The sequence below is a fragment of the Pleurodeles waltl genome, chromosome 3_1 (assembly GCF_031143425.1).
Source record: "Pleurodeles waltl isolate 20211129_DDA chromosome 3_1, aPleWal1.hap1.20221129, whole genome shotgun sequence".
NCBI lineage: Eukaryota > Metazoa > Chordata > Amphibia > Caudata > Salamandridae > Pleurodeles > Pleurodeles waltl.
This window is the reverse complement of record NC_090440.1, coordinates 426,686,184-426,699,872: the sequence shown is the minus strand read 5'-3', so window position 1 is coordinate 426,699,872 and position 13,689 is coordinate 426,686,184. Positions and strand designations below refer to the sequence as shown.

Sequence of the window (13,689 nt, the reverse complement as noted above, 5' to 3'; positions counted from 1 at the left end):
GTATTGTCTGACTCATAGAAGTCCTAAAGCGCTTCAGAATTGTCTGCAAAATCTTACCTGCCACATCTCAAAGAGCATGTGTGTATTGGCCCAATAGGCAGACTACGTTTATGGAGAGCTCTGCCAAGTTGGCAGAATAAAACATACGTTTACAAAGGCATCAATGTTGTTCTATTTTCTGTCAAGTGCACTCCTTCCTGTGAAGCACAGTCTCCTGTCTGCTGCTCCAGTGACATAGGATTTCTCTTCAGGTGTGCTGAGTGGGCTTCAATGCAACTTCTTTGCCTGCTGCCCGTGGGTCGCCTGTGGGGGCTGCCTCCTCTTCTTGTGACTCTCCCCACTGCTGAGGGTCATCTCGGACTCCCCTCCCTGGGTCGCGTCCCCTGAGTTCTCCTACTCCTAGTCAGCCTTGCAAAACCCCTCTGCTCCGACTCTTGCATTTGCCAAGGCTTGTTGGTGGTTTTCCAGCACCACTGACTGACTGTATCACGACCGCCAACGTGGGAAATCACTTGTATCACTTCTGGAACTCCTCTTCTGCTCCTGTGCTGCACAGCTGACTTTCTTCATCCACAGTCAACCTGGTCCTGCATCCACAGAAGGGTGGATAGTGGCTCCTGCCTCAGCCGGACACTCCAATTTGAACTGGACTTGGTCCCCTTCTTTGCAGGTCCTCTTCTGTCAGGATCCACCCTTGGTCTCTTCCAGTCTTGTCTGGGTCTTGCACAGTTCTTTTCCAGAGCTCTCCTGTGGGTTTGGGGAAAAACTAGATACTTACCTATTCTCTCCTGGTCACTGGAAGCACCCTGGTACTTCGCTTTTGGGGTTCCTAGTTCCTCCAGCTCCCTTCTACTAATTCCACTTCCTTGAGTGGTGGGCTGCCTTTCCCATTCCACTTACTTTGTATATGGTTTGGTCTCTACCGAGGGCCGTCACTATTTGCTATGGTTTTTAGGGTTGAGTGTGCAAAGCGCTCTGTCCTTGTTGTAATCTCTCTAAGGGCTTGTAACCATGCACATGTCATGCCCATGCCACGCCCATGAGTTTGGTTGGTTCGTGGGCTTGCCTTTTAAAATTAGCTTGATGTTATTAGTGAGAGGCATGCATACGTCATGCCTTTTCCAGTGTTTAGCCCTCCTCAAGCGCACCGGCTTACTACTGAAAACATATGAGGCTCCACGTTTTCCGTATGGCTTCTGGACTACTGTCTCTCTTTGGGACAGATGTATCAAAGGGTTTTACCCATTCTGTGTCAATGGGAAAATGCTTTGGTACATATGGCCCTTTATTTCGTAGGCAGCGTGATCTCGCTGGACAGTAATTGAGCGATTTGCATGACATCGACCTTGTTACATGGATAACTACACTTTTGGTGGGTACGTGGATAATTGCACTTTTGCCAATACGTTTCACTGTGAGCGAACTTCTGTTTCCTTTGCTGTGTCTCCTTCACGCTAATGGCGACCGTCGGCTCACTTATGTGAAACTGTTTCACTTTTCGTTTTCAGTTTAGGTGGCAAGAAAAGTCCCGTTAGGAGTTTACAACGCTAATAGCTCTAACTTGAGCAAAAGCGAGACCCACTGCATTGCAAATGCTTGTTACTATTTGCCATTGCTTTTTATGCTAATCACTGACTTCTAATGTGTACATAATAGTGTGTTTACTTACTTCCTGTGTGTGTCTGTAGTGGTATTGAATAAACTGTGCATGTCTCCTAGATAAGTCTTGGCTGCTCATCCACAGCTAGCTCTAGAGAGCTCTGGCTTCCTAGACACTGTCTACACCTCACTAATAGGGGATACCTGGACCTGGTATAAGGTAATAACACCATAGGTTCTCACCGCACACGAAGCCAGCTTCCTACAGGCATCATCAAATGGGGCAAGGACTTAGATGTTGCCCTCCTAGGCTGCACAATTTCCGTCAAAACATTTATTTTAGTCTCAGTGGAGGGAACCTGTAATAGCGGGAGTAACAACCGACCCCTATTTATGAGGCTGGCACCCTCTCAATGGAACTTTTGGACAGTACAGCTCTCATCTACGATTGACAGGTGCTGCTCTGAAAGCTGCTCTGATGAGGGAAGGATTTGTAGTGGTTCAGAAAGAAAATGATGAGAAGGACTGCCACCCTGAAATTAGATGTTACCTCCCCCAGGGTGGTCGTACACCTATCAGGGGAAACTAAAGCAGTTTAAAGTCTGGTGCCACAGGGGAGTGTGACTGAGAAGATCCGTGCCCCTGGTGAGCAGCCTCACTGCCTGACTGAAACCCACCCTAGGCTACGAAACCACTGAGGTGACTGCAGCAGTTGTGTGGCATGGTGTTGGCTATAAACCAGGCCTCTGGAGTGCCCTTTGAAGGACAGAAACTGATTACAAAACTGTCTAGCAGGGGTCGAAAGGCCAAAAGAGAGCACAGCTGCCCAAATTTGCACCATTACATTTGAAGCAAACGTGGTGTGAGCAGAAAAATAACCTAGAACATCAGATCAAAAGACTCGCGCAGAAACCATCTACCACAAACTGCTGATTCGAGGAAGTCCAATGCCATATAATAATAGGTTCCATGGAGACTTGCACATTAAGGATAACCTTAATCTTCCATGGGGCCACAACAATTTGTAACAGGAAGTTTGAGATGCCATCTTTCATGCTGATTAAAAGTTACACAACTGCACCTTCTGAGATTACAAGAAAAGGTCATACAGTAGTAAAAAAGACTGTCAAATACAGGAGGTAAAGAAAGTTAAAAAAAAAAAGAAACTTTTTCAGATATAATATCGTCACTGTTCAACACCCATTTTCCACAAATGCTTAGAAAACAGGGCCATTTTGTTTTCCTAGCCTTTTCATGCAGGTCAACCACTGCCCCAAGATAAAGAAAAAGCCTTCTATTAGCTATAAAGTTCACAAAAAGCATAAAACTGATTTTCTTCCTCTGACTCCATTCCATATTCTCTATGCACAAAAAATTACTTTCCTTTGATAACAGATTTTATAGTTAATACTATGCATTCATGCAGATTCCACATCTTTGAATCTCCTTAGGCCTATGACTTATATGACTTAATCAGAAAAATAGAATTCATTGAAATAGGTCCCTTACACTGATAGATTGCGTAGTTGCAACTCAACCCACCCCACCTACCCCCACTGGGCAGCTTCACTTCACCAGACGTGATGTAGTGGTGCACAAAGGTACTAGTGGCATCAATTGCTTTCAGTTTTCCGCACTTCATAGAGGCAAAAAAAAGAACAAAAACCGTAAACTGGAATGAAAAATAAACCTGAAAATAAAGAGAATTCAGAACCCAATCCTAGAGAGGTGGAAAACTCTGAAGCCTCTGGAGATGGAGTTCACCGCCAATGACTCTTTGTCCCCCAACCGAGATGAATAACTTAATTCAGTCGCGATATTTCTAGTGGTTACTCTATCTTCCTGTAGGTGCCTTACCGAAGAATCTCCCCTGGCACTAAACTGGATCCAAAAAAGTTGAAATTGCTCTCCCGTGCCAGTAGGTGGCATCACGGCTCCAACTCGATTCCATTGCTTCCACAGATGTGGCATCACAAAGCTGTATACAGTACCTCTCTGGTGCCCTAACCCAGAGTTAAAGTGCTCTTATAATTCTACCTGCAGATTTCTCACCCTGCGAATCAATATTAAAGAAGTATACCAAAGAAAAAGGGTTTGAAAAAAAAAAAAAAACCTTAAACAGCCATGCCAAACAGACCCAGGTAGGTGACCATCTCTCTAAGTTCAGGGTGGAGACAATTTTTGACTATGTGCAGAACCAGACCCTTTCAACAGTCCAATGCACGCCCCGGCTAAAAAAAACTTCTGGAGAACCGTTCTTGTCTCCAGAAAATGGGCACGGAAACCCCAAAACACACACCATGTAGAAGTAGAAACCTAAATATGCCCACTAGGATCACAGCAGCAAAGAGAAAAATAACCGCAGAGGAGGCAACAAGCGCTGTCAAAGCCAATAGGGCTCCCCTATGCAAGAGATATTGGCTTTGCCGTTATGTTTTAGCCATATTGTACTCAAGTGTGGCTGCTGTTCAGCATGGCTAAAAGTTAGTGGGGAAAAGGGGAGTGACATGGAGTGGTGTCTCGTGGAGTGCTGTGGAACAGACTGGACTGTTATGGAGTGCCGAAGAGAGTCGTGGAGTGGCATAGAGTTGAATGGAGTGAAGAGGTGTGTCATGGAGTGGCACAAAGTGTCATGGCATCTTGTGTTTTGAAATGTTGTGGAGGGAGTGGAGTGTCAGAGTGGAGCAGAGTTCAGCGGTGTAGAGTGGAGTCGCAGAGTGGAGTAGCTTCGTAGAGTGGAGTGGTATAGTTTTGTGTGGCACAGTGAGGAGTGAAGTGGCCCATAAGGTGTTTCACAGAGTGGTGTTGAGTGTTCTGGAGTAGAGCGGAGTAGACTGTCAGAGTGGAGTGGAATGGTATAGAGTGTTGTGGAGTGGCACAGAGTGGACTAGATTGTCATGGAGTGGCACAGAGTGGACTAGATTGTCATGGAGTGGCACAGTGTCAGAGTCGAGCGGCATAGAGTGCAAGAGTGGAGTGGCATAGAGTGGTGTGACGTGGACTAGTGTGCCACAGAATAGAGTTGAGTGGTTTAGAGAGAGTTACGTAGAGCATTGTAACATGGAGTAATGTCTCAGAGTGGCATAGAGTGAAGTAGAGTGGTTGTGGAGTGGTGTTAGACCTGGAAGCCTTAGAGTGGCCATCCCCAAACGTTTTGCCTGCCTCCCTCCATTTTGCTGACCCTGTTTTTGCTGGTTTTAAGAGTCTGCACACTTTACCACTGCTGACCAGTGCTAAAGTGAATATGCTCCCCCCTAAACATGATAACATTGTTTCCTACCCAATTGACATTTAAATTACATGTAAGTCCCTAGTAAAGGGCACTACATATGTCCAGGGCCTGTAAATTCAATGTTAGTGGGCCTTCAGCACTTATTGTTTCACCCACATAAGTAAACTTCCTGTTTTCTCCATATAAGTCACCCCTATGGTACGCCAAGGTAACCCATAGTGTAAGGTGCTATGTAAGTAAAAGGCCGGATATGTACTTATGTGTTCTACATGTTATGGCAGTGGAACACTCACAAATTCCTTTTCCACTACTGTGAGGCCTGCTCCTCTCATAGACTAGCATTAGAACTACCCTCATATACTTTTAAGTGGTAGATTCTGATCTGGAAGGAGTAGCCCTGTCATGTTTAGTATAGCCAGAATGGTAAAACAAAATCCTGCTTACTGGTGAAGTTGGATTAATATTACTATTTTAGAAAAGCCACTTTTAGAAAGTGGGCATTTCTCTGCACGTACAGCCATCTGTGCGTTACAGCCTTGTCTCCAATCCACGCCTGGTTTGTGTTGGTTGACAGCTCCCTTTGTGCATTCCACCCAGACAACCATAAACACAGGACACTCAGTCACATTTGCATACTAAATGGGTCTCCCTGGGAAGGAAGGGTGGAGGGGCTCTCTCTCACACTTCAAAGGCCAGTGGCCTGCCCTCACACAAAGGACTGATAACCCCCCACAGGGATCCTGGCAGACAGGACTGGTCGCAAAGGGAAACTTGTGCACTCCAAAACCACTCTTTGAAGTTTCCCCCACTTCAAAGACATTTTGGGGTATATAAACAGGAACAGGATCTCTGACCCCACCAAATCAGACACTTCCGGACCTGCAACTGGACTCTGTCAAAGCCATGCTGTGCTACCCAGGGCCGGCTCTAGGGAAGTGAAACCAGTGCTACTGCACCGGTTGATGACTTCCGATGGGGGCGCTGTGTTTGCAAGTATGATTTTAAAAGCACCTGCTGCAGCGTTCTTAGCCTCCAGCAATTTTCAGGTAACAATAAACATGTCAAGAAGATTCTAGTGATGAATGTTCTGCCTGGAGAGAGATCGGTGTTTTGAAGGGGACTATTAGAGGGTGGTAGTGAGGCAATCCATGGCAGAAATACAGTGGAGTGGTGCAGAGTAGAATGGCATAGAGTGCAGTGGTGTAGAGTGCACTGGTTTTGAATAAAGTGGTGTAGAGTGTAATTTTTAGAGTAGAGTGCAGTGCCGTTGAACAGAGTTGTGCAGAGTGGAGAGGAGCAGAGTAGATTGTTTCAGAGTAGAATGAAGTGGTGTAAAGTGGAATGGTGCACTTTGCAGAGGGGCAGGGTAGAGTGCAGTAGCATAGATTGTAGTGCCATAAAGTAAGGTACAGTTCAATGGTGCAGAGTAGATTAGAGTGGCGTAGAGAGGATTGGTACAGAATACAAAAGCTTAGAGGGAAGATGCACGCAGCAGAGAGCATTGGCATAAACTTCAGTGGTGCAGAGTAGAGTACCATAGATTTGAGTTGCGTAACGTGAAGTGGTGCAGTGTAGAGTGGCATTGCCATCAAAGGGCATGTCCATAAGCAAGGCTTGGACATCTCCTGAAAAAACAGTTGCTCTTGGCTAAGCATGGTGCAAAAAGGCCATCCACGATGAAATTGCTTTTTCCAGTGAGTCGGCCGTGTCAAGTCCACATTGTATGGTGAACTTTGCTGCATCTCTCCCGTCAGCAACAGCTTGGAAGAATATGGCCCGTGCCTTCTCTGGGACCATGGACAGCACTTGTGCAACTTAATCCAGATCATATTGGAATATCAAACCAAAAGGCGCACTGTGTACACTGACCAGAGTACAAGGTTGGCAGAAGAGAACATCTTCTTTCCAAAGGTATACAGTCTTTTGGATTCCCCTATCCGGTAGAGTGGTAAGGAACGCACCAGTGTTGAGCCTAGAAGTGGGGGCTTGGACCACCAAGCTCTCCAGTATGGGGTGCTGAGTTCGAAAACTGGGGACCTCAGGAGTGGGGCAGGTAATAATCCTGTGCACAGGAGCTGCTCTGCAGAGCTTGGACCAGGCCTTAAGTATTGGCCTAGTGTCTGTAAGGACTTCATTGAAAGGGAGTAAGGGTTCAGGGAGGGAACTCCCAGCTCAAACACCTCTGTCATGAGACTCGTCTTGACCGTCACTGAGGACAGGTTAAGGTCCAAGACCTTAGCCGCCCTACTCACCACCACAGCAAAAGAGGCTTACTACTCTGTATCCCCGGTAGGAGGAGAGGCCAGACCAGTGTCAGGCAAAGTGTCTAGCCCACTGGCCGCTGCCAGTTTCTCATACCAGTTGTCCTCCTTATCTAAGGGATGTTGGTAACCATAAGGGGCCTCAGACCTCAGCTTATCAATAGTAAAAAGCACTGGCTTGCTTATGGGATCATCGTCCCGTCTGCACCGGAAATGGTGTCGGGTGACGCCCTTCCAGCTCTGTGTCAGTCGGGAATGAAAATGGGGATGGTGCCACCACTGGAGCAGGTGTCAAGGAAGGTCTTAGTCTCACTAATGGCTTCACTCTGGATCCACCAAAGATATATGGTGCTCCAGTGGCACTGAGGGGTTCTTTTAGGGGCACCTTTCAAACCTGCGGGACCTGAAGGAGCTCTAGAGGGCAGGGCCTCATAAAATCCTTTGAGCTTGGCGGTGGTCAATCTGGCTCCTGGAAAATCAGAAAAGCGTGGAGCAGATCCTGAGTCAGGCTACACGGAAGCGCAAGGCCTGGAGGGCTGATCCCCCTGTGCTTCGTTGGATGACTTCGATGGGCGTAGTGAACTCAATGACCTCTTCAACTTCTTGGACTTTTATGCTTGTGGGACTTACCTTATTTCCCTGATGAGTTGGAGTGCGACGACAATTGCGGGTGCTGCTTCACAAACGATCCCAGAACCTTCTGCGCGACTGAGATCTTGAGCACTTTGGAGTCCTCAGACATCAGGCAGCGAAGATCTTGCAGAACTGCTCCCTCAGAGCCTTTAGGTGCATGGCTTGGCAGTCCTTACAGGTATCCGAGCACTACAGTCACACCAAGTAAGGGCCTGATGCCGACATCTGCCTGTGAGAGGTGCCACAGTTTAAAACCAGCTGGGTCTTGTGTGACATTTCGCACACCAGGAGAGAAAAACTTTAAAAAGTCAGTCAAAAAATGACGGAGGGTAACTCCGAATGAATCTGCACTATCTGGTACAGAAAGGAAAGAACTGACATCAGAGAGCTGAGGTGGTGCCTATATAGGTAGCACACGTCACTTCTGGTGTGGACAACGCTGATGCAGAGCTGAACTACGCCACTTACCGGCACACAGGTGTGCTGCTCAAAAATCTTACAGATCCAGTAAGACGCCTTGGGATATTTGTAGATAAAGTCTCTATCAGATAAGGAGCTCCAGCAAGCATGTCGGCTAAAAACAGCATGAAGTATAATAGTTTCCCTAGGGAAAATACCTCCATCACAGCACTCTAAAAATGGGAACCCCTTACCAACATACACAGTCTCTAAAGCAGGTGAGCAGCAAGATTACGACCAACACCTAAAGGACACAAAAAAACAGGCAACATCATCTCTATCCCATCCCAGTAGCAAGACGACCAGGCACTAACTTTCTTATGAAGTGTTTAACCTTCCCTGTGACATGTCATTTAAAACAACAGAAGTGGAGTCCAAGAGACCACATATAGAAGCTGTAGATCTGCCTACCACCCCCAAAGTTCGACTTGCTTTAACACAAGTACATTTCAAGTTTTAATGACTGCATCCAAACCGAAATGAAATAGTAAGGTAGAAAACATACAGTAGGGATTAATGTCATGTTCAAAGGAGAAAACAAATATCCTAGAGTGGAACAGACAGCAACACAATCAACACCTATGCCAAAAAGGCAAGACAACTACCAGAGGGAGACAACTGCCACATTGAACAGCCCTTCTACTGAGGACCCTACAGAACATGACAGCAAGGCCAAGTAAATCAGCCATTCTTGCATTCTAAATACAGGCATGGTAAAAAAGCCAACATTAACTGTCAACCACTCCCCACGCAATAACTTTAGTAAGTCAGAAACTAGAACCAAGTTCTAAGCCATCGTGTTTATGATCACTTTCTTCGAGAGGGCAGTAAAGGGATATCAAAAAGGTCCAGACCTCCACTGGCAAAAATAATAACTGTAATACACTTGTCAGCTGACCACCAAATTGTATCTACCAATGTGTAGTACCAAAGAATCAGTACTAACTATGCACGACTCTCCCCAAGAACAAAGAGCTCCATGCCAATTTAGCCACTCACAGTTACTGCCACCTGCCTGTATGAATCACTGACAGATGGACCACAAGGAAATAATGCAGTTGGACAAACAGGCTCTGGAAGATGGGGATAAATCCCCAAGCACAGGCAAACGGCGCCAGAGTCCCACATTAACATGGAAATTAACATACTTTTCATCAAGCACATACCCTGCATGAGGAAGTCTTAAATTACTTTACCAGAGAAGCTGTGGAGGATGAAGAAGAATACTATGGCTTTTGATATTGGTACCCCATGAAGCACCATGCTCTTGTTAGCTTTGGAGAAACATATACTGTTCATGATCAAGTTCTAAGTGCTGGTAATGCCTGTAAGGCAGTAGCCCTGTAAAGCTTCTTAACCTCCCACGCCATCAAAAGGATTCACGCCTAGAAGATTCTAAGCCCCAAGATCAAGCAGTGGCTAGTGTCATGCAAATCTCGTGAATCCTATTCACTTAAGAGTTGGTAACTATCGGGTGACACTTAAAGCACATTTCACCTGAATGCCTCACAAAAGAAGCACAAGAAGTGCCACAGAAGAACCTATAGACCAGGCCATAGTGTCCACTCTGTCAAGACCAAATTTAGGAAGTTGCTTTGTGGTGAGGGGGCTGCCACTCTGATCCAGACAGGGGCAGGGTCCAAAGGAACCTCTTCCGTTTTGCAAATCAGTTACCGCCACAACTTGGGAGTTGAATTCTGACCAATGGTGGTTGACCAGACTTGCAATCTGGAAGGAAAGCCTTTTACATGCCCCAATAACAGCTAAATAAAAGTTATTTTGAACTTTTGAAGTGTAGCGGAAACAAGTTCCAAAGTTGAAACGTAATGTAGACCAAGCTTCTGCCACCCCATGTTCTTCTCTTGATTTTTTACATGCCCCATCCAAATTGAATTTCGGTATGAATCAGTAACCCCATTTGAAATTTGGAAAAGCCTTTCTGCATTTCAAAATGGGGTTAGAACATTATAAAAAGAAAATTTGCTGTTGCAGACCCTATGAATTTGCAAATCATAGGCTTTGCGAATGCAAGATCTCTCAGCACATCCAGACACATGATCTTTATCAATTATGTCAAAAGACTTGGTCCTGCCAATAGAAAGGAGTACTTCCAGTTTGAACAATAACCTGTGATGCACGTAAAAACACACCTACTACTTATAAAACGAAAGATGATTGCAAGATGTTAAAAGCTGGGATCAAACTCACATATTTCACCAGAGAAGTGAGAATGGTGTACACCTTGGCGAGCTCCTTCAGCAGTGTGTCTATGCAGCTACCAGATGGAAGAGCTGTTTGAACTAGCTCATGGCATGCAGTCAGCAGAGTTCCCATCAACAAGATTATTGTCTTTTCGATCGGCTCCCTTGGATTTACTGCTTGGGAGGAAGGGTCTTCTACGAAAAATGGCAAAATAATGTAATTAAGTACAATAAGTATGGAAGCGTTATCTCATGACAGCAAGCTTAGCGTATTAAAACAGAAATATTTTTTTAATACAAAGGTATCAGAGAAGCTGGTGATATGAACCAACAGTAGGATTGAGGGCTAGATGTATTAGATGATTTAGTGATAGCAAACCTTGCGAATGCCCAAATTACAGGTTTTGCGACCACTAAACCACTTTTATTTCCCAAATCCAACAAAAAATTAATTGAAAAATGGGTTTAGAAATTATTACAAATTCGATATTTGAAAGGGACGTCTTTTGGCTGTTCCTCCCAAATTGCAAATTGGTAACATGTAACAATGGTTTGCAACAGTAATTCCAGATACAAAAAACAGATCAATCACCAACTCCCAAGTTGGGGTGGCAACTGAATTGAGAAGGGTAACGGGTCCCGTTTGATATTCATATTGAGTAATTTTTGTATAGTGCATGAATGCCTTAGGGCATCTTGGCACTGCTTTCTTATAAAGCAGCACTGAGACAGGAGCATATAATAGGACATATCACAGATGGCAAGAAAAAAGACAAGTCTTAAGGTGTTTCATAAACCCAGAAAAGTTATTTTGACCTCTAAAATGTAGCGGAAACAAGTTCCAAAGTTGACACGTAATGTAGGCCAAGCTCTGCCACCCAGTGTTCTTCTCTTGAATTTAGGAACATTAACTGCTCTGGAGGTAGCAGAGTGCAAAGTTCTTCTGGCAGCATACCAGGAGAAATTCCTCTTAAGGTAATCCGGACCTCTCCAATGCAGCGCTTTGTGTGCTAAGCAGAGCGCCTTAAAGGCAATTCTGTTCTTAACTGGGAGCCAGTAGAGATCCACAAGTACCTTCGACACAGACTTGGACTTGAGGATTTTCCTAAGGAGTCAAGCTGCTGTATTTTGCAGTGTGTGAAGTTTCTTTACTACTTGTTGATGAGTGCCTGTGTATATGGCATTACTATAATCTAGCCTGGACAAAACCAGTGCTGTAACCAGCGATGTTTGGAAAACATATAGTATAAAGGAGAGAATTTTTCTGAAGGTACGCAACAAAAAGAAGCAGGATGAGGTGAGTTTGTTTACATGGGCACTTAAAGAGAGGAAGGGATCAAAAATCACCCCCAGGTTCCTAACTGAAGATATGGGGTGGGGGGAGGGGTCTGAGGGACCAAGGCCAACAAGATTGATCCCAAATGGTGGTGTCTTTGCCAAGAAGAAGAACCTCAGAAGTTCAGCTTGAGGCTATTATTCATCCACTCCATCACTGCACCCATACAGCTATTAAAACGGTGTGCAGTTTCAGTGACACTGCTAGAGATTTGTGTGTTGTTCACATATGCAACTGATGAAAAGCCAAAGGTTCGAATTAGCCTAGTCAAGGGGGTCTCATAGATGTTGAAGAGCACTGGGCTCGGAGACATCCCTGTGAGACTCCACATAGCAGCAAAAAAAAGCTTAGACACCAAGTTCCCCAACGCAACTACTTGTTACCTGTCTGAGAGGAAGGAGCATATTAGATTGATGGCTAAACCACCGATTCCAATCTTGTTGTATAGGTATTTTAGCCATATTTTAGACACGCTGTTTTAAGCTCCTGGCGCTGTGCACTTTAACCCTGTTACATTTTATTCTACATTGCCTTATTTTTCTAGCAATAGCAACATTTGCGATGCTGTTTTATTTTCTTAATCTCATTGTACTTTCGCCTAGGAAATCATTACGTGTCTCCAATATTTACAGAAAACACACACTCATACGTGGGGACTATTTCTTAGAATGTCAGCTGCTTCATTATAAAAACACCCCTTTGTCCCAGAAACGTTAGAGGGAGATTTCAGCCAGATGACGACGACTGCATGCTGATTGCTGACCGCTTCGCTGCAGCTACTTGCTTAGACGGCCGGACCCCTGTTCTACATGGGGACGGTGTCTCTCTAGACCACAGGCTTCTCACTCCAGGTATGAGGGATGGTGTACCTCCAGGGAGGAAACCTGAGGGGCAGATTATGCTTATCTTGCTGTGCTCACACATAGTGTAGGTAGGAGAAATATATGAATCACTCCTAGTGACAGTATGGTAGGATATTCTTTTGTTTTACTCTGTTAGTCACCTGTTTGCTTTTATTGTGTTTCATCGTCCTAGTTATTGCAATACACGTCTTTTTATCTAACATGCAGTTACTTCAATAAATTCTTATTGAATTATACTCTGCCTCTGTTGTCTTTGCCTGCATGAGACGTTTGGTAACTGGGAGAAAGGGATGGGATCTGATCGACCACGATTCCCTTGAGGAGTCATTTTGTCATGTGCCTGGTTGCCACAATCATCTCGGCTCTAGATGAGGTGCTGCTAGTTAGCTGGAGAACCCGGATTCGGCAAACAGGCGTCAGGTGTTGTGGAATTCTACTTAGTAACCACAATCCATGTGATCCTGTCTCCCAAATCCAGTAGCCTCATTAGCATATTGAGAACCTACGCAACATGGTGCCACCAATGTTTGGTCAGGCACTAATAATCGGATCCTCCTAAGTATCTCTGTCTCATTTAATGCTAAAGACACCTCAATACTATATATGGAGATGTCCGTGGTATTGAGGATTTCCTCCTCAGCTATATAGGTAGTACCTATCTTGAGCTGTAGGTTATTCAAACTTGAACCTTAAAAAAGACCAATCCCCACTAAGTGTCCTTATCTCTGAACATACATCTACTATTAAAATGGCAAGCCCTCAACAGGTAAATAAATATGCAACTACTCCTTACTGCACATTTATTAGCAAATGGCCTAACGGCCCAGACGGTCCAGTTACATTTGTTGTTGAGACACATCCAGCCTATAAAACAGATTTTTTTTATTCTTGGGTCACTTTTCCAGCAGTAGATGGGAACACAAATACATTTCATCACTATACATCTGCAAACATACTTGCACAATACAGACCATATGCATATTTAGAAACACCTTTATCTTACCAAGATCATAACAATTGGCTTGATGGCGCCCTACCACATACAATATTACATGTTAGGTTAGGTCCTCTGAGCAATGATTGCCTGACCTGGCCTTTATTGGAC

General features: G+C 44.9%; 1 protein-coding gene across 4 annotated transcripts in view; it reads right to left on the bottom strand.

Annotated features, from left to right (window-relative positions):
* Positions 1–13,689, bottom strand: part of FANCI (FA complementation group I) — a 714,639-nt gene that overhangs the window by 111,133 nt on the left and 589,817 nt on the right. For all 4 annotated transcript variants that reach the window (XM_069222692.1, XM_069222696.1, XM_069222693.1 and 1 more), the window contains one exon: positions 10,393–10,580. In XM_069222692.1, the coding sequence (XP_069078793.1) occupies positions 10,393–10,580 (188 nt within the window). The remainder of the gene's footprint in view (positions 1–10,392; positions 10,581–13,689) is intronic.